We start from the raw sequence: 26,405 nt of genomic DNA on the forward strand, positions 1-26,405 counted from the left end.
AGAGTCTAGCGTTGTTTTCTAGTTACCACACAGAAATTTAATAACCTGTGTATTCCTGGTTGAAACTGACCAGGTAGTAATTTTTTTACTTCCTCACATAACTTAGTTTCTCAGTGAAATACTGATATCTTTTCAGTAGAGTATTCTTTCTTGATTTTGAAAAGACAAAGGGAACAACATAAGCCCATGTTTGAGGATGACCTATTTCTGCAGCTTAAAACTCAGGTAAGACTTAAAGGTTACAAGATTCTTTAGAAAAACAGATGCGCTAGCTTCAATAGCAATTAGTAATGACTTTTAAAAAATACCTCTCTACCAGGGCTGTCCTGCTTGTCAAATAATCCAAATAGACATTATATTTCTCATTAGGCAATAGTCCCAAACAGTTTCAAATCTGTCACTTCCTTTTATTTTTCTCTCTCCATTTTCATCATAAATATAAAGGAAAACAAAATGATTACAGCTGTGCAAAGTCTGTTTCCTGATTACCTGATAGCCAAGAAAGGGGCGGGGACAGCATAAAGACCACAAGCTTTTCCAGGATGAGTGGATACGGAATAAAATGCAGCTGGCAGCTGTCAGTTGCAAGGGGCTGGGCAGAATTCGGCATCCTCTCATCCCCCTCCCCTCTCCCGCGCCAACTTCCCAGCAGCAAGAGATGAGTCTTTGAGAACAACACTCTCCATCTCATTCTGTCCTTCCCGTACCGATCTCCTAAAAGCTGCACCAGGACCCACCTACCTTCTGAGGATGAGAGGAGGCTTTCTAACAGGAGGGTGAGAAGGATGCACGACTACAGCTCTTCAGCATCTCTCTTCTGAGCAGTTAACTGGAAATACAGATTCGCCTCCATTTTCTGGTCACATGATCTCTGGCACATCTAAATAAGGATGATCACCTGCCTCCCAGATCTCCCCATGGAGCCGCTCTGGCTAGGGGACACAGCTGGGGCTGTGCTGAGTTTCATTTGGGAATATACGATACCTTTTCACCCACATTGTGGAGTCAAAAATGCTCTTTAATTTTTATGTCAGTTGAGGAAAACTGCTGCTACTCCTGCTCCCGAGTGAAACTGGATGTGAATGGGCTCAAAGCACAAGTTGTAAGGAATTTAGTTCTCTTGAAACCTCTTTAAAAAAAAATCCTGTAATTTCACAGCGCATACCTATATGACAGCAATATAATTATTTTCATTGAATGAACGATAGTTAAGATTATAATAAAATGGACTGTGGAAGCATAGCAGGATTCATAAGGAAGTCCAGCTTCAGTCCTAGAGAAAGTTAGGATGCTTGTCTAAGATCAGTACGACTTCAGCGACTGGGAGACAAAGGGGTGTGGAAGTTAACCTGTGGACCCTGCAGTCACAAGGCCAAGTTCAAATCTGATTTCTACCACTTATTAGCAAGTGTGGACGTTACTAAACCTCATGGCACCTTAAGACTGCTCATTTACAGAATGGACAGTAATCATGATGTTCTTTAAAAATGGTAAGATAGCCGGGTGTGGTGGCACGTGCCTGGAGTCACTCAGGAGGCTGAGGCAGGAGAATCTTGAACCCAGGAGATGGAGGTTGCAGTGAGCCGAGATTGCATCGCTGCATTCCACACTCCAGCTTGGGCAACAGAGTGAGACTCCATCCCCTCCCACCTCCCCCCCCCCCAAAAAAAGGTAAAATAACCTATGTAGAGACTCTGGGTTAAAATAAACTCACAGTACATGTTAGCTACTACTACTATTATTAATTCTAAAAATGCCAGCAGATATATTGACACAATTAAGGCAAATAAAGTATTAATGAAATGTTTACAAAATAGAAAGGCATGTGTTTATTTGTATGATCTTCAAAAAATATATATTATCAGATAAACCAAAGACTTCTAGCAAAATGTCAATTTGGGAAATAACTAAATATCCAATGTTACATAATCTTTTTCTTTTTTTGATGGGGGGGCAGGTGAGGAGGGGACCATGGCAGAATAGGGGGATGGGCAATTTTAGGTAATCTCCAATTGACCTAACTCTAATGGAATGGGAAAGTGAATTACTCAGCAGATGACCACCAGGGTAGGTGCTTAAGAGATGTTAGCACCTATTCTTTTTTTTTTTTTTTTTTTGAGACGGAGTCTTGCACCGTTGCCCAGGCTGGAGTGCCGTGGTGCGATGTCAGCTCACTGAAACCTCTGCCTCCCAGGTTCAATCGATTCTCCTGCCTCAGCCTCCTGAGTAGCTGGGACCACAGGCGTGCACCACCACGCCCAGCTAATTTTTGTATTTTTGGTGGAGACGGGGTTTCATCATATTGGCCAGACTGGTCTTGAGCTCCTGACCTCGTGATCCACCCGCCTTGGCCTCTCAAAGTGCTGGGATCACAGGCGTGAGCCACTGCGCCCGGCCTTAGCTCCTATTCTTATGGTAAGGAAGGGAGTAGAGGAGGAAGGTGCAAATTTTATATCTTTATTTAAACTAAAAGCCTACAAAATTCTTCATAATTATGAATAGTCATGAAATAATTTCTCACATGCCATGTATCTTTCAGCTATGAAGGAGACGGGGGTGGGGCCCACAGGAAGGTGTCACTTTGCAGGGTCACTGGCTGTCAGAGGTTCAGCAAAAGCATGGGTGAATTTTCCCAAATCATTAGGGGAGAAAAAATAACTTCGGAGCTGGTTGTATCTTGGGAATGTCTGCCCAGGGCAAAGGCTGAAAATGGGGATCTTGTCTTTACGAAGTGCTGGCTCATTAGAAGGGGCTTCCTTCCCCATTTGGGAAAGGCAGCAACTGAAGGCTACAGAACAGACACTGTAACTAATTCTGTTTTATTTGTTTTGTTTCGTTTTGTTTTGAGACGGAGCCTAGCTCTGTTGCCCAGGCTCGCCCAGGCTGGAGTGCAGTGGTGAGATCTCGGCTCACTGCAACCTCTGCCTCCCAAGTTCAAATGATTCTCCAGCCTCAGCTTCCTGAGTAGCTGGGATTCCAGGCGTGTGTCACCATGCCCAACTAATTTTTGTATTTTTAGTAGAGACAGGGTTTCACCATATTGGCCAGGCTGGTTTTGAACTCCTGGCCTCAGGTGATCCTCTCACCTTGGCCTCCCAAAGCGCTGGGATTACAGGTGTGAGCCACCACATCTGGCCTAATTCTGTTTTAAATAATAATATCTGTTTTGGAACTTAGCAGTTGGCCAGGCACGGTGATTAAGTTATTGTCATCAGGCCAATCATAGATACCTTAAAAACATTTTAAGTAATACTTCATTAAATGGAAATGAGGGACATAGGTTATCACCAGTAATACTCCTTTTTGTCTTGCAAGATGTTCTCACAGATTGTGCCAGGGCAAAACAGTCCTAACTCAGAGTATGCTGGGCATTTGAGGAAATGCATTATTTTATTCATTATACAAAGGCAGTTAAAAAAATTTTTTTTAAATAAGAATTACTGCTTAACTGCAGTAAATAGCATTCTATTATGTTGAAAAAAAGGGCATGTAGATGTCAAATTCTCCAGTGGAGTTTTAGTTATTCTCTGAGAGCCTAATTAATACTTTTAAATTGTTATTTAATAAATGGAAGTTTAAAAAATAAATATAAAAAGGTCTTTGAAGATTACATATTATCAACAGCTGCTTGAGTTGATGGTATAATAGATGACTAATTAAATAAAACCATGTTCCTCTCCAATAAAAAAAGTTATTATTATTATTATTTGAGATGGTCTCACTCGTTCACCTGGGCTGAAGTGCAGTGGTACAATCTCAGCCCACTGTGATCTCCATCTCCCAGGTTCAAGCGATTCTCCTGCCTCAGCCTCCCAAGTAGCTGGGATTACAGCTGTGTGCCACCACGCCTGGCTAATTTTTGTATTTTTAGAAGAGATGGGATTTCACCATGTTGGTCAGGCTGGTCTCGAACTCCTTACCTCAGGTGATCTGCCCGACTCGGCCTTGCAAAGTGCTGGGATTACAGGCATAAGCCAGCGTGCCCAGCCAGGAGAAGTTATTTCAAGGTGAAGAGATTATAATACCCATGGTATAGGCAATAGATGACCAAGAAGGAAAATTGAACAGACACACCTATTTTCTCCCCATGAGGATGAGTGAATAACAAAACTCTAAGAAAACTGAAAGGCTGAAAGAATCTTGGAGGAACTGTAATGAACAAGAAAAGCATGGGAACACTGAAAATGGGTAACTATGGCCTCAAATTACAAAAGAAGGAAAAAGATGAATTTGGTAACTTGAGAAAAGAAAGATGCATATTCCTTCCAAACTAAAACCAGCACATCTCCCTTGGGAAAAGAAGCAACAAATGCCAGAAATTATCACAGTGTCATTAGAAGCAAATTATGTTGAGCAAACTACCCTTTCTTTTCTATTCATTCAATCAGGCATATTTATGGGGTGTCTAACATGTGGCAGGTGCTATTCTAAGCAACAGGGGTACCATGATGAACAAGACAAACCAAACTCCTGCTTTCTTGGAGGTTATACTCTCATAGGTGGAGACAGATGCAACAGAATCAATTAAGTAAATAAGTAAATAGAAGATCTTTTCAGATGGAAAAAAAAGTAGTAGCAATAAAATAAGGCAAAGAGATGGAGCAGAGTTCTCGACACTGGCAGTGTTGACATTTGGGGCTGGATAACCCTGTGTGGCGGGGGGCACTCCTGTGCACTGTAGGATATGTAACTGCATCCCTGGCCTCTGCCCATTAGATGACAGGAGTACCCACCCCAGTTGTGACAACCAAAATGTCTGTGACATCAGCAAGTATTCCCTGCTGGTTCAGAACCGGCAGCTTGGGCTTCTACAAAGGGTTACCCAATCCTGCACTGACTTTTTGATAGCCTTTGTTCTTGAAGAACTCTTACATAGATCTCAGAAACTGATCCTCCAATGTACTGGAGAAACAGTTAACTAATCCTGCACAGGAACATCTCAGGACAGTTTTCAGAGGCCGAGGTCCACCACTCTCCAATTCGGCTAGCTGCACTGAACAGCTTCTGTTTGCTTCGTCAGCTCTACTCTCCTACTTTCTCCATTTTGCTTTCTGCCCCAAGCCTCCCTCACCTGCCGACTTCCACTAGGTTTTTTGTTTGTTTGTTTGTTTGTTTGTTTGTTTGTTATCCAGGCTGGAGTGCAATGGCATGATCTCAGCTCACTGCAACCTCCCCCACCCAGGTTCAAGTCATTCTCATGCCTCAGCCTCCCGAGTAGCTGGGACTACAGGTGCCCGCCACCACACCCAGCTAATTTTTGTATTTTTAGTAGAGAGGGGTTTCTCCATGTTGGCCAGGATGGTCTCAAACTCCTGACCTCAAGTGATCTGCCCGCCTTGGCCTCCCAAAATGCTGGGATTACAGGCATGAGGCACCACGCCCGGCCTCCACTAGGTTTTGACCAGTGAGGATCCCCGGTGGGAGATGCAGGGGAAGAGGCGGGAGTGCCTCCCGCTGGCCATGTCCCTCACACTAGGTCACTACGCCTTTCAGGGTGGCCTTTTCTACCTGAAATTGTCTTTGTGGGTTCTGGTCATCACTGTCTCCCCACTCCTGGGGTCTAGGAAGAATAACAGCCGTACTGCTCCTGTTCCTGGGCTACTGCACTATTCCTTGTGAGTTCCTCACACTTTGCCTCCATCTTCGTAAATACTCTTTATTAAATCTCTCAGATTTTCCTAATTTGAATGTGTCATCGCTTTCTTGCTGTGCCCCTGATATGCAAATACACCCTGCTTTCGAAAGTCATGGCTTCTTGTCTTCCTCAAATACCAGCAATTTTCATAGAGATTTTTTTTCCCCCTAAAGTAAGCAATGCCACTAGTTGTGATATTTCAAGTTTCCAGCCAGAGAAGCACCTTGGGTTTTTCCTCAAACTAGAAGCCAATACAACACAAATGGACTCCTTTGTGGGCGTTCCTCCCACGGGGAAACGGAGTTGCACCACCTCATCTTGGCACTCGTGGCTCTCTCTGGCTGTAAAATCCCTCACCACAAAATACCACACCTATAAATATTTGGAAAACGTAAATGAACATTGAGGGGCTTTGATGCTCTCCCTTACCTCTGGTCTCCAACCACTCGAGTTGGTCCCACACACCACAGATGGGGAGCAGCCCACTGACATGGCACGAGCACTCACAGATCCACCGTGGGAGCAAATATTTACTCAGGTATCAAAAAAGCCCAGTAGGTCACAAGACAGTCTGAGGAGTCAGGCAGTTCTGGCTCAGTCTGTCTCAAAATATCTCCTGCTACACTTTATGTGCCTTTCAACGAGACAACGGGAGAACAGGAATGAAAACATCAACCTATAGAAGCAGCTCAAGAGAAATGCTTGTTTGGGCAGCTGTGTTTCATTGACAAGCACTGGGCTAGACAGAGAAGACTTAAATTTAGGTCCTAACCTCACCACTTTCTCATTTCTGGATGACATGAAGCAGTTCATGTGTTAAGTCAGTTTGCTCATCTGGCTGGGAAATGGGGATAGGAACACTTGCCCTGTCTATCTCAAGTGTCATTTGGGTGGACCAAAGAAAATAATGTATTTGTCAGTCTGCAAGCACTTACTATGGAAAGTCTGCTCTGGGTAGGGCTGGCCAGAAATGTAGAAGTGGGTGGAGGGCATGACAGAGAGAGAAAGCAAGAGAGAAAAGAAGGAAATGAAGGAAAGAGACTAAGTCCTGAATTAAACTGCAAATGTAAAGGATTTTTTTTTTTTTTTTTGACAAAGTTTTGGTCTTTCACCCAGGCTGGAATGAAGTGGTGTGATCTCGGCTCACTGCAACCTCCGCCTCCTGGGTTCAAGCGATTCTCTTGCCTCAGCCTCCTGCATAGCTGGGATTACAGGCGTGTGCCACCATGCCTGGCTAATTTTTGTATTTTTAGTACAGACGGGGTTTTGCTGTGTTGGCTAGGCTGGTCTCAAACTCGTGACCTCAGGTGATCCACCCGCTTTGGCCTCCCAAAGTGCTGAGATTACAGGCGTGAGCCACCGTGCCTGGCAAAGGACTTTTAATGATACTTATCACCACCAACTCACCAACATACCACACCAACAGATCAAATATAATTACAAAAATAAATGAACTCAGAGTCAGTGCTAAGTTTGTTCTTCCAGGTTTGGTACAGGGCAAAGCCCAAAAATGGTGAATAGGCAAGGGCGCACTGGAGTTTAGAGAGCATCAACTCACCTCTGAGAAATGGCAAATGTTCAGAACTGGGGTACAGCTTGGTCTGCCTGATGTTTCTCAGGGTTCCCGTTATCCAACATTGAGAGAAAGAGTCAACTGGTTTTTAAAATCTATTTCTCATTTTCAACATTCACGTGGATAAAAGACCCAATGTACTAACTCCCCAACCATAAGTCATAGACAGAAAAAGTCTGACTTCACGAAGAACAAAAAGATCTCACGGTGTCACTCATAAGCAGAAAGATAAATTCTTTTCTACAATGTTATCAGACAGGAAAAAAGGTGAAAATTACTAACTTAAAAAGAAAAGATGCAGAAAGATCACCATAGAACCAAATACACTGTGTTCGAAGGTCATCTTTATTTCAGGGAATACTGAATACCTCACCTCACAGAGCTAGGAAACAAGATACAGCTCCACAAATATGAGGGTCAAGTGATGTCTCAATACTGTTTCAAAAGTACATGACACAACGATTTCCTCTCTTCTCCTTCCCTCCTCCCCACCCCACTCCCACCCCTCCCTCCATCCCTCATGGCTGCCTGTATCTCCAAAAGATTCATCAGTTGAATATCATCCGTTTTCTCAATCCTCTTGGAAATGATTTTTAAAAATTCCCTTGCACATTATTTCCTTGCTCATATCTATGGAAAGCCAATATATCTATATATCAATTGTCACATTTTCAAATAATTCAGATAGTGACTTTTAAAATTTTAATGACTTAATCCTTGTTTAACATATAGATCAGATTTTTTACTACAACCTGTGATAGTTAATGTTTACGTTTCGACTTGGCTAGGCTATGGTGCCCAGTTATTTGGTCAGACACCAGTTTAGATGTTGTTGTAAAAGTATTTTTTAAGATGTGATTAACATTGAAATAGGCAGACTTTGAGTAAAGCAAATTACCCTCCATAATGTGAGGGGCCTTCATCCAATCAGATAAAGGTCTTAATAGCAAAGTCTGAAGTTTCCTGAAGAAGAAGGAATTCTCCTGAAGACTGCAGCCCAGAAACCTGCCTGCATTTCCAGCCTGCAGCCCTGCAGAACTCACATTCACGACTGCAATGATGACTCTTCCTTGAGTTTCCAGGCTGCCAGCTTGCCCTATAGACTTCAGACTTGCCAGCCCCCATAATCGCATGAGCCAATTCCTTAAAATTCTCTCAGTAGCTAGCTAGATAGCAAGATGGAGATCTAAATACAGATATCTCCTATTTGTTCTGTTTTTCTGAAAAACCCTAACATGTAACCAAATTACCCCTTTCTTCACACAGCATTCTTCCAATCATGCTTTCTTTAAAATAAACAGCTAAGTGTTTCTTCCTTTTAAGAAAGGTCTGTGTGCTACAGATTACCCTGCAAATGTTCTTTGTGACTATGTAGGAAAGATCAGGCACATCCATCACTGTCTTGGGGAACTGGTATTTGATCCCCTGCTGGACAGGTCTATAGCTGGAGGATGACCAAGGTGTTGGCAAAGGATTCTGGAAAGATTGATCCTAGGGAACATGAATGCAGTGCTGCAAATCTCAAGGGAGAGAGGTTATCTTTCAGCCCTAGTAACAAGTTTTGTTAACAAGAGTCAGTAGGTGGCATATGAGGAGAAAAGGCATTTTTCTCATGCTTTCTCAGATTTTGAAAATGTGGCTTGCAGCTCTCAAAACAATTTGGCAGCTAAGAGAGGCTGAGGCTGAAGGAGGGGAGGGAAGAAGCTGATTTGCAGCTGGTGAGTCATATTGCACATACTATGAACCTATTTCTATTTAAGAAGAGGCTTTCTTAATTTTCTTTTTTGCAGAATGGTCTTGATTTTGGATCTTCTGTTCTATGATCAGGATATGTGTCAGAAGATGTTTCCAGGTTTTTGTTTGGGAAACCACAGCTATCTCATTGTTTTGCTTCTGTGATTACCTTCCTGTCTCCATGGCTTCCTTCATAGTATTCATCCCAGTTCACTCAGCTAGCTTCTTACCCTCTTCTTTGCCTTTCCAAATTATGACCTTTCCTTTAGTGACTTTCACAAGCCCCTTCAGAAGTGCCTTCATAAGCCCCTTCTGTCATTAAAACATTTTTTAAAAATTTATAACTTTGTTGGTATAAAGACAAATCCACTTGAAAGTATAATAATTTTTTCTTCTGACTATAAAAGAAAATATTCTCATGGGCTCCTTAAAGTATCATGGGCCCTGGGCACTCTGTCTCCTGTGTCTGACAGAGAATAAGCCATTCCTGCTGCCTGTTCCATAACGGCGCCCGAAACAGATATCTCTCCTCTTATTTCCTCACTTGTATAATTCTTGTCTCGCAGGGTTGCCCTATGTAAAGTGAAATAGCGCAGAGTGCTTAGCACCTGGTCTAACAGCAAATAGCCTGTAGTTAGTATCCATTTTATATTTAAACTGACATTGGGCATTGACTAACTTGACTTAAATATTTCACTGCTATCTACCTTTTTACTTATGTCTAACTCTTTAGTTAAACTGTAAACTCCTAGACGGCTGACAGTATGTTTTAAACCAGTGGTTCTCAAGCTTTGGAGGGCATCAGGAGTTGCTGAAGCTCAGCTGGCTGGGCCTCACCCCCAGAGTTCCTGATTCCGGAGGTCTGAGTCGGAGCCGATAATTTGCATTTCTAACAAGTACTCAGGTGATACTGATGCTGCTGTTCTTAGGACCCCACTTAGAGAACCACTGTTTTAGACAACTCTTTATTCTCCCAAAATCTAGCACAGAGGGAGACTTACACATTCAGAGTAAATTATTTATGCAAAAGATAATACACATGCCGGAGGGAAAATCTGCCCCATCCCCATTGTGAGAAAAGTTTCAGTACTACAAAAGCTGAGCAGAAAGGGATGAGCAAAGAAATCTTGTTGAAAGAAAAGGTGCTGGTGGCACAATTGAACACTGACTGTCATCTGTTGGATCTCGGGGCATGTGCAAAATGCAGACAAGAAGCCAAACAATAGCTCAGCCAACTCATGGCTGCCTGAGTTCTGAGCTCAATCTATAACAATGCCAGCAGGGCTGCTGGGATCCATCTGCTACTCTCTTTCTGATAACGGATCTGGGGTCTCTCTGGAAGAAAATAGCTTGACAGGAAGAAAGAAGGATTAGGCCAGCTGACAATGTCTGGATTTATGAAGCTGCCCTGGAATATGGTAGAGCTTTTAACCCCTTCTGCACTTGGCTAATCCTCAACATACCCCAGCTATTCTTTCCATTGTCCTTGTTCCTTTCATCAAGAAATGTAATTTGTGAATGCCAAAGCTCCCCTGGACACATTCTGTTTCCACACAAATTAAGTTCCCAGAATTTAATACTGCAGGAAGCCTTGAGATCTTTCAGCCCAACTCACTAATTTTACGGATGAGAAAACCTAAGCCTGGGATTAATCCTAAAATGTATAATCAGTCATGGTAGAGGCAGGCTGGAATCCAGATTCCTTGACTCACTGTGGGTATGTGATGTGTATAGTCCTTTATACTCCCAAGCTGAGTAGCAAAAATATATCTTTTCTCGCTTTTTTTTTTTTTGAGACGGAGTCTGGCTCTGTCACTCAGGCTGGAGTGCAGTGACACGATCTCGGCTCACTGCAACCTCCACCTCCCAGGTTCAAGCAATTCTCCTGTCTCAGCCTCCCAAGTAGCTGGGATTACAGGTGCTGCCACCACCCCGGCTAAGTTTTGAATTTTTAGTAGAGATGGGGTTTCACCATGTTAGCCAGGGTGGTTTCAAACTCCTGACCTCAAGTGATCCACTCACCTTGGGCTCCCAAGGTGTTGGGATTACATGTATGAGCCACCGCACCTGGCCGATATCTTTTCTCTATTACATTTTAAGGAGAAAACATGACTTTCCCCGTTACTTAAGTTACTTTTCACAATTTGTTCTTTTGTCCCTGGAAGCAGGTGGGCTTCATAAATACAAATGAAGAGAAATGAAGAATGCTAAACAGTTTCAGCAGAGACTGGAAGCTTGAGGGCAGTGATGACATCCTATTCCCTGATATATGCCCATTGGCTACCCAGAACCACGGCACAGAGCAAGCTCTCAAAAACCACATGGTGAATGAATGAATGAATGAATGAATGAATGAATGAATGAGTGAATGAATGACTGAATCACTGATTTAATGACAGTTTGCCAATTTCTCTGCCAATTAGGGAATGAATGTGTTCCACTGAGATTTGGAGACTGCTGTGGAGCCTGTCTCTTATTTAACTATAAGTTAGGTGCTTACATAAAACCAGAAAATGCCTTGTATTTGAAAATATGAAAATGCCTCTGTATGCTAAGCGGTGTGTCAACTGAGAAAATACAGGCTTTGGAGGTGGCAAGCTTTGAATCCCAGGTGTTCACTCTGGTTACTTAATTCTAGGCAAATTATAGAAAATTTCTGAGCCTTGAATCACCCTACTCAACCCTACTCCTTCCATTCCCCCAACTGGCATGTTAGGATTAAATGAGATAATGTATGCAAACTGCCTTGCACATAGTAGGTGCTGATTAAATGTTAGTGTCACTTCCTTGTATTCCCAACTGCCTGTTTAAGAGTCATGTAGGTATTCAAGCAGGTGGGGTGGCAGTTGGGGGGTAGGTATAAGACTCTGAATGAAAATTGAAGGGCCTTTTTGGCTGAAAATGTACATAAATTATCATTATGGTTATAGTTATCTAGTAGCTGCTTTTACTGATGGTGTGCCTTGCATTCAGTATAAGCAAAGCTGCTATCATCCAGGTATTCCTCATATTCCATAACCTCTAACCATTTCCCAGGTTTCTAAATAAGTTGCTTTTCAGGAAAAAAAATAAATCTAGCTTTTTGCTTACCCATTTGGTCTTGGTTTCCTGGTTCCGAGCTCAAGGAACTCTGTCTCCTCCTCCATTTCCGTGTCAGGGATCATGTTTTTCTGAACAGGCTGTGGTGAAAGCATTTCCCATTCATTGTCATGGGTGACAGCCTGCAACGTAACTGCATCCGGGCCAGCCCTGCCTCGGCTCTTCTGTGATTGGCTGACTGGACCAGAGGCTTCCTCTAGTGTTAAAGATTCTAGAGGCTTCATTTCTTCCAGAATCTGCAGCTGGGGACCCTCACCCAAGCTGAGTTCAGAGAACGGCTCCACAGTCTTGCCAGACCACCCAGGCCCTGAGTCCCTGGCACCCAGTGATGGATCACCAACCTCACTATGGCCCAAGAACATCCAACTCTGGTCTTGTGCAGGGCTTTCAAAAGATGATCTCGTATCGCCTTTAGAAGACATTTTCTCTGCAGAGAGACCTTTTCTTTCATTTAAGGAGGCTGGCTGACATGTGTCTGGGAAGCTTGCTAACTGAGTTCCCTGCAGCCCTGTTTCTTTGGAACCTACGTACAATTCTAATTCAGCTATGCTTTCTCTTTTTTCACAGGCCTCTGGCTTTGAGTGTGAATTTTCTTCACAGTTTACAAGTATGTAATCCATGTGTAGTGCATGACGATCTTCATTCTTCTCTGTACATCTTTCTTCCTTGTATTCTGATTTTATCTGCTCAGGCTCTTTGGTAGGAATTGTTTTTTCTTCTTCCAATTCTGTTATTTCCTTGCTGGCACCTAGAACTGGAAGTTGAAAGTGAGAAGAGGAGAACAAGGTTTAATTAACACATTGTGTGATTTGTGATCCTTGCAAATGATCATCTAAAAGAGGTAACTTAATATTTTTTATATATTTTAGTTATTTATTTATTCATTCATTTGAGACAGAGTCCCGCTCTGTCACCCAGGATAGAGTGCAATGGTGTGATCTCGGCTCACTGCAACCTCCACCTCCTGGTTTCAAGCTATTCTTCTGCCTCAGCCTCCCGAGTAGCTGGGACTACAGGCGCCTGCCCCCACGCCCAGCTAATTTTTGTATTTTTAGTAGACATGGGGTTTCACCATGCTGCCCAGGCTGGTCTCGAACACCTGACATCAGGTGATCCCCCCTCCTTGGCCTCCCAAAGTGCTGAGATTACAGGTGTGAGCCACCGTGCCCAGCTAGAAAATATTTTTATTTTGTAGAGTCATTCGATTTTCTCGTGCACTATCAGGAATAGGTATTACATATGCACTAGATTTTACTGCTGTTATAATACAGGACTTAGTGAGGCATGCCTTGCAAATGTAGTTAGTTTTCTCTCTACCCTCATTGGTAGGAAGAGTGTGTCTTACAGATATGCACTAGTTTAATCAACGCAGCAGTTTCTTGGAAGTGGAAGAATGGAATGTTTCTTACCATTTGGTGGTCCTATGTCTCCACCTGCTGGTAAATCAGAATTATCTGTTTCTACTTCCCAGTCAACGTTTGATGGAGACAAAATGTTGGAGCCTGCTCCTACCGGCAAATAAACGGACTCAGGGTCTTCATGAATATGCAGCACAGCCAGCTGGGATCCAGGCAGTCTGTTTGTGGTCTCAGCCTGGTTTCCCTCACTTCTTCTATCAGAAAGTGCAGAAAGCACTATCTCTGCTGCTCTGCATCCCAGAGATTCATCCTCTGGAGACCCAGCTTCCTCTATTGTTTCAGCACTCTGGGCAGGTTCTGTGAGATAAGACAAATCAAAGGGAGGTGTGTACGGTGCCAGCGACTGCTTCAGAGAATCTTCCTCCAAAGGAGGGTCACCACCATATAGGAAGTGTTCAGGCTCTCTCAGTAAATCTTCATCGATATTCTGGCCCATTACATCGTATTCAAAATCACCCCACGAGGCTTCAGATGAGCAGATATCTTGCTTCCCTAGGTCCCCATCAACTGGCGTTTCCGGATGGCCTTCGGATAATGTCAGTTTACTCATGTCATCTATTGTTCCCGTGGATGTGTTGAGACCCGAGGCATCGCTGAAACTGTGGTCAAAGGCAGCTTCGCTTATATCCAGACAAGTGTCTGAGGCTAGCAAAGCATCAGGAACCAAGGCAGGATTCTCTGTGGATAAATGTGGATCACCATCAGACAAAGCTCTTGCACCAGGCTGACTTTCAGGAGAAAAGCTGTCTGATATCCAAGAACTGTCACCTTCTGGAGTTGGCTCTTGGTGAGTTACAAAAGTGCTAGTTGCCACATTTTCAATCCTTGGGATTCTTCTGTCAACTGGTTCCAAAATTGGTGCCATATCTGGGCTGGCTCCTTTTTCTGATACTTGTAAACCTGTACTGTTGTCACCGTTTATTTCAGAAGGTTCGGGTGAACCTTTATGAGAGGTGGGCTGAGAGGAGCCCTTTATGTCTGCTTGATAGCCAATTGCAGGCAGCAGAGTTGCGTTTTCAGAATCGAGTTCTGCATTGGATGGGACAAACTCCTGCCCAGGCTCATAAATGGGTTCTTCATCTATCTCTGGCTCAGTGAGACAAAGCTCACTGGATTCCACTTCAGGTCCCATGCAAGCACTGAGGTGCTTCTCAGTCTCTTGCTTTGCTTCAGAATCGTGACATATATCAGGGCTGTCGGAAGCCTGAGAATTGCTGTCATGTTCGCAGTGCGTCAGGATATCAGGATTCTCACCATCTGCTTTCAAACTGAAGGGCTTCTTAGCATCTATCCACAAGTCAGGCGCGGCAGAGGCCAGCTGCCCACCCTCTTGAAAGTTGCCATGTAAAATATCTGGCACAAAGGTACCTCGGGAGTCCTCACTTGGGGTAGAGCCATCCCATTCAGAGCCTGGCTTCATTATCAGTTGGGTGGGAGAACTGACAGCAGGAAAATTTTCTGTGGCAATGCTTGAATTTGTCATCTCACCTAGGTATGATTTTTCTTGTTCCCACTGATTTGTTTCTTGACCTTCATCAGTTGAAACATTAGATGTAACACAACCATTTTCCTCTGCGTGAGTAAAGGCTGCGTCTGGCTGATCGCAGACTGACAGCATGGTGTCCTGACACTGCTCTTGGGTAGGTGTTTCAGGAGTCAGCTCATCACCAGCAGCAGACACAAAGGTTTGCTTTCTTGAGTCCTTTTCTTTAATTTGGTCTAATTTTACAAGCTGGCTGAACTTGTCAGCATCTGGGTCTGGCTGCCTTGGTTGAATGTTCCAGAGTTGCTCATGGGAGTTCTTCCCATTACCTTCCAGAAAGGGTGACTGATGGTTGTCACTAAAAGGATTAGTATAGTGTGTTTCCACGGGCTCAATATCACCCTGAACTGGTACTCCCCAGGGACTGGCATTTTGGTATACTGAAGAATTTCTCTCCAACACACCACTGGAGTCAGACAGCTCCCTTTCAAATGGACTTTCAATTAGTCTCCCTTCCTGGGGTGAGGCATTCCACCACTCAGTGCTACCAGCTGAGAAGCCCAGCATTTCCAGTTGAGAATTATCTTCGTTCTTTGGGAACGAAGCTTTGGGAGATATTTGCCATGCAACATCTCCTGTCGTCCCTGTTTCTGGAGAAGATCTCTTCTCCTTCTCCACTGCTGTAATCTGCCTTTCAGTCTCCGTTAATGGGGAGAAAGTCCAGGGATCAGGGCTGCTTTGTTGATTGTCACAGAATGGGTTTGACTTATTCTCATTCTCTGCTGGCTCTGAGCTGTCTAGGTAGTCATAAATATTTTCAGACTTAGGATCAGCTGTGACCAAGAACTTATTAGATTCATTCAGTGAATCCCAAGCTCTGGATTCATCCTCAGCAACGTGGCAGTTGGCCACCTGGATCTCTTCCTCTATTGACTCTTCACCACCGACACTGTCATCATCAGAACCTGAGCTTGTTGAAATGACCCTGGCATCCTCTGGCTGCACAGTTGCAGAAATGTCATGTTCATTTTTCTCCTGGTAGCTAGCAATTAGATTGCTTTCCTGATGTGTCCCTGAATGTTCAGAATATTTGCCTGTTTCAGGACTGGATAAAGAGGAAAAGGAATCACCATCAACCGAGTCATTCCAGATCTCTAAAAATGTAGGAGTTTTGCGATCAAAGCTCTTTTCAAACTCATTTATTCTGTTTTTCTCTAAATCCTTCATTTTGGTAACTATTTCTACTTGGCCATCAGTGGTAATTAGTTCAGATTCTTGGTGATTCTGTTCACTCCAGTTGCCTTGGTTTTCTTCCTGATACCCAGAACTGGGTTGTTGGCCCCAGGAGGACAGTGCAACTGAAGAGTCATTTAACTCAGGACTTGATGCACTTGAATGAGTATACTCACTAGAAATAGTATCTCTGTCAAAATTTCCAGACGAACCACCTCCTGGAAGGCTATTTTCAGACCCCTTAACGTCAAGATTTTTGGTTATCTCAGAACGTGTGCTGCTGACGTGCACATCACTGTCTATAGGGACGTCCCCAAAGTCAAGACTTCGGGGAACTCTGTGAGGTGGCCCTCCACACACGTTCTCTGGCTCTAGAAAGTTACATTCTTCAGTTTTCTCAAGATCCTTTTCAGGTACAGATACATATTTTGTGAAATTCATCCCATCTGAAGTCTCAGTAGTTTCACCTGAATTTCTTTGACTCATGAGGTGTTTTTCATGGGTATCTTTTGGCTGCAGGTTATCTGAGGACATCCCTGTTTGCACATCACGGGAGTCTAGATTGTAAGACCCCTCCTCATACTCTAAAACTTCCTCTGGTTCCTCGGTTTGAGGACTGAAAGTGACAGCAAGAGAGCTGATTTTGCCTGATTTAATGCAGATTTCCTGATGTTCAGATGCAACCAGAGAAGACAGTTCCTGGTCACTCTGCCCTTTTTCAGAAATCCCTGAGGCATTCTCCACACCAGAGGCGATCACCTCCTCTTCATCAAGTTGCCCCCTGTCAGTGGCTCCCTGGGCTTCCTTCTCACTTTCACTTTGTCCATTGCCATGACCCTTCCATGGATCTGGGTGTGCAAAATGCCCTGGATTCTCAAGCCTAGTCGCCAAGGATGCTGCATCACTTTGCAGGGTTTCCCTCTCTGTGTCCTGGTTGTCAAGATGAGATATAAGTGCCTCTGATTCACTGGTTCCAGAGGCTGCTGGCGCATCTGGGGAATGAGTGTCTTTAACATTTGCTGAATGGCTGGGGATTTCAGGAGGTAGTTCGCTTTGCTCTGAATCTGTGATATGTGAGGAGCCTGGTAACATGAATGATGACATGTCTTTATCTCTCATGACAGAATCCCAAATACTGTTTGCAATTAGCTGCCCACTTTTCTCATTCAGTGTGTGATGTTCACTGGGAGCACTGTCCTTGGTATGCTCATCAGAGGCAGGGAGCTCCCAATCTACCTGATTTGCTTCCTGATACTCCAAGCCCCAGGGTTCCAGCTGTCTCACTGTAAATCGGGTTTCCGGCTCGGAACCTTCAGCCATGTATCCTTCTGTTTGACCATCACTGGGGATTGCCACACCCCCACTGCAGTCATCCCAGTCCAAATCATTGTCCATATCTGAGATCGTTGCAGTGGACTGAGTATCCTCCAAAATCACTCTGTTCCACAAGTCGAGACTGTCAGGGGCCGTCTGCCGGGAGTTGGTGCTGCTGTGCAAAAGTGTGAGTTGTCGGTTTGTTTCATTGTACAGTTGCATCATGCTGGGGTCGTCGTAACTGGACTGGCTGCTTTCCCCGACATCATCCTCCATGGAGATATTCTTACCATCTGTGTGCTCTGTCTTGAGTTCATTTTCATCCAGGTCGTGAGTGGTATTTATTTCAGAACTGTTATCTGTATGAGGTGAAGCCCACATGTCTTGGTTCCCAGGACCTGAACTGATTTGATTTCGAGATGACTGTTGCAGTGACTGAGGAGGAATGTCAGTCTCCTCTGCCGTGGAGTTACCATCTTTTGACTCAAAACCTTCCTCTTTAGCAAATGGCTTGTGTTCAGTTTCCTTTTCGTCTCCAGCAAATGTTGGTGATGTGTAAGAGTCTGAGGTGGAATAATTGGTATCTAAGGGGGAAGGCACCGAATCTTCTCCTAGGTTGGATGCACTGTAATCAGAACATTTGTAAGATAAGAAGGAATCTTCCCAAGGAACTAGGACATCTGACCCTCCTTTCTTCATATTCTCCTCAAAAAGGTTCCAGGAATCTACCTTTTCATATACCTTGCCCCTAGTTTTAGGATCCACTAAACCATTCTGATCTTCTTTTGGTGGCTTAGAATTAGTCCATGTGTGATCCAGATCAGAACTGGGATTTCCAGGTGCAAAGATGTGATCCCTGGAGTCATTGTTTCTCTTGCCCCAGATTTCTGGAGCTGCTTCATTGTTTATCTCACTGGGTGAATTGTCCAGTAGTTCTGAAGAAGAAAAGGCAAACCCACTTTTTGCCATGGCCCACTCATTCGGGTCCCTAACAGAAGGTGGGTGCAAATTCCAGGTATTTTTTAAAGCTTCAGCATGATCTTCTTTACCAAATGCACTCCAGGCTGGGAATGGCGCCACAGCTGCTGGTTCACCATCATCTGTAGGATTTCCCCAGGGCTCGGGCATGGCTGTGGGAGAGCGACCAGAATGCCACAAAGAAGCAAAGTCTTCTATCAGGTGGTTTGTTCCTTGGGGAGATGTATTTGGCAAAGGTGACTTCTCCATGGGCAGGTTCTGGAACGGCAAGCTTTCCTCATTTTTGTCTTGAATATCATTGCTACCCAGTTCAGGCTGACCAAATTCAGACTCCCAGGGACCTGACTTTGTAAATTCGAGGCTCTTTGGTTGAAATACAGAATCTGAGGCTCTCCTATCAATGGAGCTTGGCTTATGCTCTTTCCATGATTCAGGGCTCTGGAAAACAGATTCCTGTTCACTGGAACTCCACGCATCTGCAATATTTTTGGAGTCAATTTCCAAACCACCCCACCAGCTGCTGCACCGTGCATGGGTCTGAGGTGGCCCCATGTGACCTGTGTCAGTTGCTTTTTGGGTCATATCTTCTGTATAGAGTGAGGCTGGTTCTTCAGTGGATGGCGAGCTTTCTACTAAACTATTCATGGGTGTTGGTGGGATCCTCTTTCCAGTATTTTTTAGCCTTTCTGGGGAAGGGGATTCATCTCCCACAAAATCTGTCAGGCTCAAATTTCTTTCAGAGTTATCTCTGGGACTGTCTTGTCTCTGGACAAACTCCTCATCATGTTCCACAAGGCTATCTTTGCCAGCTCCTGACAAAAGTGAACTGGACGAATAATTAGACATGTTGGTTGCCATGCCATCAAGTCCTTCAGGCCCAGCGGGGAGCTGTCCTTCTGACAGGTCGCTGTTGGGGAAGAAGTCATCTGCTGGGGAGTAGTCTGCAGAATGAGAAGATTGCTGGGACTGCCCAGAAGCCATGGGTGCTGGGTCAAAATTGAAGAGGTCGAAGTGCTCACCGTGTTCTCCAGACCATGCATGTTCCTCCGCCACCGCCCCTTCAGGGATGGGGCTGTAGGAGTCAAGCCCTGGGAGGAGGGTGTGGTGAGGCCCAGCACCTTCTCCCACGGGGCTGTCGTCACTGAGGAAAACAGAGCTCTCCTTGGATGAGCGGCTGCTCCTAATGGTAGCCAGTCCACTGTCTGGGCTAACAAGGTCTACATTGGCATCCACCTGAGCCTGGTTAGAATCATTGAGATCTGGAGGGTTCTCTATGAAATTCACAGAGCTGGGTTGTGGCTCTATGTCAGAACCGTACAATTCCATAATCCCAGAAGAACCCTGGGAGAGGGGGGCACTGCCTGCCACGGCTTCTGTTGAAGACGTCCGGCTATTGGAGACCATCTCTGGACACCTCCTGTTGATGACTTCCTTGACAACGAGAACCACCTGATCACAAGTCACTGAAGGGTCCTCTTGCTGGTACACCAGGATCTCATCACAGCCACAGTCAAAGGGCTCCAGTTCTAGGCAAGGGTTCTGACACTCTTCCAGCTCACAGCAAATCTGTCGGAAGGCACAGGAATTTGTGTCAGCACTCAAGCACTGTTGCACTTTGCAACTGCACTTTGCAATTTATCTCGCTTAATTTTTAAATATAAAATTAATCTGTGTTCATCTGTCTGAAAAAGAAGATCTCAAACTTAGAAAGTTCTGATTACTGTACCACCAACCCTTTCTCCAATTCTATCCAACTGTCTCTCTGTTTAATTCAAAATCCAGGTGCTCGATTTTGATGGCTCCTGAACGTTTGGGTAAAGGAGTTTAAACCTCTTAACTTCTTTCCTAACTGTAATATAATACCATCTTCCAATAGCAATGTAATTCGAATTGAAAAAAGCAGAGATAATGCATGTTGCTGACAACTATAGGAAAAGTGTTGGAATAAGGGGACAATATCAGGAGACAGGCTCTTGTTTGGGAGAGGGCAGCCAGGGCTGCTTGAACCTCTGATAGCTTCGGAATGCAAAAGAGAGAGTAGGAAAGACAAAGAAGCTCTCGCGGTCTGACCTTTCTGAACAGCACTCAGGACCCCTCAGTCCCTTTCACCCCAGGTAACGGAGGCATGGAGCCCAAAACAGGCAAAGCCAACCTGGGAGGCAAGGGGACACTGACGGATGGTCAGTGTGAGGCCAGAACTGGGTTACGGCTTTCTGATTTTTGGGGAATTTCAGGAGTATTTTGTTGTGCTGGGCCTTCCAAATGGCCCCACAGGATTAGTAGAGATAAAATTAACAATAATAATAACCACCACCACTACCACCATGGAGCTCACATAGATACTACTACTACTAATTAACATTTATTGAGTGCTTTCATGTGCCAGGCATGGTTCTAAGGGTTTTATGATCATTATCTCTTTTAATCACCACAGTAATTCCACAAGGTAGGAACTCTTTTTATTCCTATTTTACCCATGAAGAAATGAAGATACAGGAAGATTAAATAACTTGTCCAGCAACACACAGCTAACAAGTGCTGGAGCCTGAGTTCTGTACCCAGGCAGCCTAGCTGCAAAGGCTGACTCAGCCAGTGGTGTGACCACACAGGCCAAGAGGAACTCGCTAGGCCAGAGCCAGGACTCTGTTGCTTAAGATTCCAGGGATCCACCTCTGGCTATTGCTAGGATGGGGAGGGTGGGTGGGGAGAAAATAGGAGGACTGGGGTCAACTCAAGAGCTTTTAACTCCTTCATCTGCTCTTCTACTTTTGTCTGTTTCCAATGAACCAATTTTCACATCGGTTTGAAAAAGGGATCTACTGCTAAAAGTGATTTGAAAGCCGCCATACTGTGGGCTTCCAAGGCCTAAATCCCGTCCCTGGGAAGCCAGTGACAAAAGATGAAATTTAGCTTTGAAACCAAATGCAGAGGAAAGTGATGAAAAAACCACAGGCTGGTGATGCAGGTCAGAGGAAGAGATGCTCTTTCACATTCGGACTTGAGAGAGCCTGAGAGTATCCACAGGCATGGGTCAAGAGAGCTACAGTGGAGCTCTTGGGGGACAGAAAGGAGGATGTAGAAAAGAAAGGGGCAGAGACTGTGCCTCTAGCCACCCATGGATACATAAGGCATTGAATCCATTAGCGAAGAGAAATAAGTAATGAAGCATCCGGGGCCCCGTGTGGCTCCTATTATAATGAAACATGTATGTTCTCATATTAGTTATTAAGTACACCTGGCTTTGGTATATCCGATGGCCTATTTTGATTAATTTATCTAATTCTTTTTTTTTATTTCCTAGGCCTTGGGTTAAAAGACTCAGCTATCAACCTGGAGGATAACTGATTACCTAGTCAGAGTTCTGGTACCTGGAGACAGACTAACTTTGATTAAAGCATCAGATCACCAGGTCTTAAACACTGGGCACCAAACCGGTCCTGGGACAGGGGCTAAACCTTGTCAGTTATGATCAGGGAGCAGTCCTAGAAGAAAATAGCACCCAAAGGAGAACTTGCTCTTTTGGGAATGAGAAAGAGCTAATGTTTTGCACTATGGATTCAGTCAAGAAGAGAAATGCTTTTGGGGCTTTCTTAAAAGGCCAGATGTAAAAAGTACCCCCATAATTTCCTAAAACTCAAACCTCTAGGACTCTACCTCTTGGGCTAATTGCTCATGAGCCACCAATCTGTTCTGTCTTGCACTATGTGTTCTGAAAGCCAGCAGGTTAGGACAGAGGGAACATGCCGGGGTCAGAGGAGGGGCTCACCTGACTGCACAGCTCCATGTTTTCTGAGTACACAGCAATCTGTCGTCTCGGCTGCTGCTCCTCTGACAGATAGCTGGAGAACAGGATGAGGACATCAAAACCAAACTTGTCTGTAAATGCTTTCAAGTCACTGGTAATATTGCTGTGAAACAGACAATTCTGAAACGACAACAGGAAATTTGATATTAATGTCAAACTGCCCAGCTGTGGGGAGTTGTTCCACAAATTTGTCCAGTCTTATGATGTATTTAGGAGAGATATTTATTATTTAAGGCAAGTGAAATACAGTTTGCTTTGAGAAAGAGTGGAAACTTTCATGCTATGGCTTAAAATACACTTTGCTTGTTTGTTTTCCCAAACCATGTAAGAAAGGAGTTTTTGCCAGTATTAAGAATAGTTTAGACAAAGAACAGATATCCTAAACATTTTTTTCTAAAATATTTATTCAGATGCTTAATTTGCAAATCCTATTTTCCCTCTTGTCGCTTATAGGATCTATATACGAATGTCTGCTATTGTTACAATTTATCACAATAAGAATAGGAGGAAGTTATTTCTTCCTGTATTTTTTTTCTAATGATTATTATTAACTCCAAGGAGAAATTCCTACGAATCAAAATAGCTGAGTTTACTGGGTGATCTTTATTCCAGCGTAGAATTCTGGGAGATTTTTAAAAGAGCTGTGATGTCAGATTTGCTTGTTCTATGTGGCAGCTGTGGAGGAATGAATAATTGCAGAAAGGGATCCCAATACCTCAGATTACCCAGATGTGGCTCACATCATTTGCAAAAATGTTCTGGCTGCTTCAAGTTTTATTTACTGTATGTATGTACTTATTTATTTATTTTTGAGACAGGGTCTCACACTGTCACCCAGGCTGGAGTGCTGTGGCGTTATCTCGGCTCACTGCAACCTATGCCTCCTGGGCTCAAGCAATCCTCCCAGTTCAGCCTCCCAAGTAGCTGGGACTACAGGTGTGTATCACCATGCCCAGCTAATTTATTGTATTTTTTTGTAGGCGTGAGGTTCTGCCATTTTGCCCAGGCTGGTCTCGAACTCCTGGGCTCAACTGATCCGCCGACTTCGTCCTTGCAAAGTGCTGGGCTTACAGGCGTAAGACCGCACCCGGTCCGGTCTTTGAGTTTTATTAACTACAATGAGAGCCACTTTCTCTGTGTGGGTGTCTCTCTTCCTTAAAGAAGTACAGTGAAGAACATATGCTAGCCCCTAACATAATGCCTGGCATATACTAGTTGTTCAAGAAATGTTTGTCGGGTGACTGGAGAGACAGGTACACAAAATCAACCTGTGCTCCATCATCCATAATCTTCTATCATAGTCCACATATATATCTATCCTAGCACATATATGATCATACCACATAATTCATCAACTGACAGTCTATTGTGTCACTCGACAAAAAACACCATGATGTGCACTCAAGGGATTTAAAGAATTCTGTTCATTTTTTCTGATTATAATAGCAATCAGAATTATGCCTGTCACGGGTAAGATACTAAAACAACACAGAAATATGTACCACAGAAAGTGGAAGTGCCACACACATCTCCTAGGACGGCCACTGTGAAGATGTGAATGATGCTGTGCAGAGAGTTGCAGATTTCCCCATGCCCACATTAATGTCTATGTGGTCATTCTTTGAAACTCGTGGATTGGGTATTTGTGGCTTAGACTATTTACCAGCCACTTCAAATAGCCATCATACCCATACTCTGTAATTCTGCTGAGTTGAATCTCAAGGTCTGTGAGGCTCTGAAGAGGGCACACAAGACCCTGGGTAGGTAGGCAGGCAGGCCCCGCCCATCACGGGCTTCCATGTTTCGAGGAGGCTTTGCTGTCTACTCCAAGGCAGCCACTCTCATCTGGCATCTTACTGGGCCACTTTCCCTTTTTTGGTTGCAAGGAATTGCACATATGAATCCACAAAGGTCTCAGGATCTATTCTCATGCTGATGAACATCAAGGATCTATTGTAATGACATTTATGATCATATACGTCATATGCGTTTGGAACATATGCTTTTGGAAGTGTGTGTTCCAAAGTGTGTACTGTCAGCTTTCATGCTTTTTATTTATTTTCCAAATGGCCTAATAACAATCTTTAAGTAGATGTTTAAAAAATTAATTCATCCACAATAGAAATAGACATTAAATATTTAGAAGGAGATTTTTTAAATAATCAAAACTCATATACAATGTGTGTTCAACAGATAAAATTATTTCAAACCATCATTGAGGGTGAATCAAGAACCTCATTGCTAAACTTGTAGCCACTATGAACTGTAAAAAAAGATATAGCCCAGAAAAAAATAAAAAGAGACTACAACTAACTACATCTTATTTCCAGTAACTGAAGGCTTCAGCACAATAAGCCTTACAGTTTTCCTTTCTAAATATTTTTCGTTATGTATATAAAGGCCTCCAAATACATTTATAAACCCTTGAAAGAAGACACACATTTCTAAGAGATTTTTACGTATAACAAAATTCTCACTACACTCCTGGCCGGGTCACTGAAACAAGAGGGGGCAGGTTTTATTTGTATCTGAGCATAAGATTAAGAATCAGTAGAATCAACACTGTTCAAAGCCACACTTGTGGAAAGTTTCCTACTCAAAAATGCCGGCTGATCTCCAAACTGTTTTAATTCTTCTGTGTTAAACTGATGGCTCTAGGACCTCGATGGACTCAAGTCCAAAAGCATTGGCAACACCAGGCATCTTGTTGGAAATGCAGGGTCTCCGGCAAAACACTAGACCTACTGAAGCAGGATCTGCATTTTCCAACAATCCTAGGAATTGGAATGCACGTTGAAATCTGAAAAGCACTACTCCAGAGAGGGATTTATTAGTTGATATATTTTCCTACAGACCAGTCCTTTGGACTCTCTCAGCAGTGTCACAGGACTTGTACTGACTCACACTGCCAGCTCTTTGTTCCTATGGCAACCTCATCATAAAAGTCCCCTTAGGTGTGCATTTCTGGGCCGATTTGCTACAGGTTCTCATTTAGCAGGTTGGGCACTGGATCAAGACTATATTTTCTTTTTCTTTATTTTTTTTCAGAATGGTATAGGTATGTTTATTTTTAATTTAATTTAATTTTTAAAATTTTGTTTTAAGTCCTGGGATACATGTGCAGAATGCGCAGGTTTGTTACATAGGTATATGTGTGCCATGGTGGTTTGCTGCACCTATTGACCCATCATCTAGATTCCCTCCCCTCGCCCCCCGACCCCCTGACAGGCCCCAGTGTGTGCTGTTCCCCTCCCTGTGTCCATGTGTTCTCATTGTTCAACTCCCACTTATGAGTGAGAATATGCAGTGTTTGGTTTTCTGTTCCCACGTTAGTTTGTTGAGGATGGTGGCTTCCAGCTTCATCCATGTCCCTGCAAAGGACATGACCTCATCCTTTTTTATGGCTGCAGAGACTGTATTTTCATCATGTCCCTCAAGTGCTCTAGCTCAGTTTTCCTCTGGGTGACCCCAAATTCCACAGGACCAAATGAAGCGCTGATAAATCAAAAAACTATTTGAATCACCTAGGCAAGTTAGAGAAACAAAATACATTTTACAATAACCCTAAAACAGATTCTCATCAGCTCTCCAAGCCAGATTCGATCTTACTGGCCTTGGGATAATGTCAAGAGTTTCATGTTTAAAACAGAATTAAACAAGGGAATGAGTGAGAATCTTCAGGATTCCAGGAGGCAGAGTGTGTTTGTTCTGCTTTTATGCCGGTGCTGTTTGCATAGGGGATAATTTATTATTGTCTTCTAGCTACGCAGGGAGTCATGTGCTGTGGTGGCTCTTATGTTGCTGACAAGCTAGGCTGGCCCTGAATAAACAGCACTTCATCATCAACACAACCCAACTGTAGATACAGGTTGGCATTTTATTCCCCCCCATCTGCCTTCTACCTGATAAATTACTGTTTTAGTTACATGTATACAAATACTATTTGTTAATCTGCTCAAATGTCTCCAAAATGTTCCCCCCGCTTAAATTAAAATTATATACATGCATACATATATATATCTCCCATTCAATTTACTAAGGATTTAGACAATAAAAGCACTTCCCGTTGAATTTACCACCCCCACCCCAGCCACACACACCTTCTGCATTTGTGACCCCAGCCTATAACTGCT

At 43.7% G+C, this 26,405-nt stretch overlaps 1 protein-coding gene across 9 annotated transcripts in view; it reads right to left on the bottom strand.

Moving 5' to 3' along the window:
- PRUNE2 (prune homolog 2 with BCH domain) overlaps positions 1-26,405 on the bottom strand; it is a 292,041-nt gene that overhangs the window by 78,761 nt on the left and 186,875 nt on the right. For all 9 annotated transcript variants that reach the window (XM_055351078.2, XM_019033860.4, XM_063696471.1 and 6 more), the window contains exons 7-9: positions 22,234-22,392; positions 13,451-20,033; positions 12,033-12,795 (exon numbers count right to left, since the gene is read on the bottom strand). In XM_055351078.2, the coding sequence (XP_055207053.2) occupies positions 12,033-12,795; positions 13,451-20,033; positions 22,234-22,392 (7,505 nt within the window). The remainder of the gene's footprint in view (positions 1-12,032; positions 12,796-13,450; positions 20,034-22,233; positions 22,393-26,405) is intronic.

The sequence above is a fragment of the Gorilla gorilla genome, chromosome 13 (genome assembly GCF_029281585.2).
Source record: "Gorilla gorilla gorilla isolate KB3781 chromosome 13, NHGRI_mGorGor1-v2.1_pri, whole genome shotgun sequence".
Taxonomy (NCBI): Eukaryota; Metazoa; Chordata; class Mammalia; order Primates; family Hominidae; genus Gorilla; species Gorilla gorilla.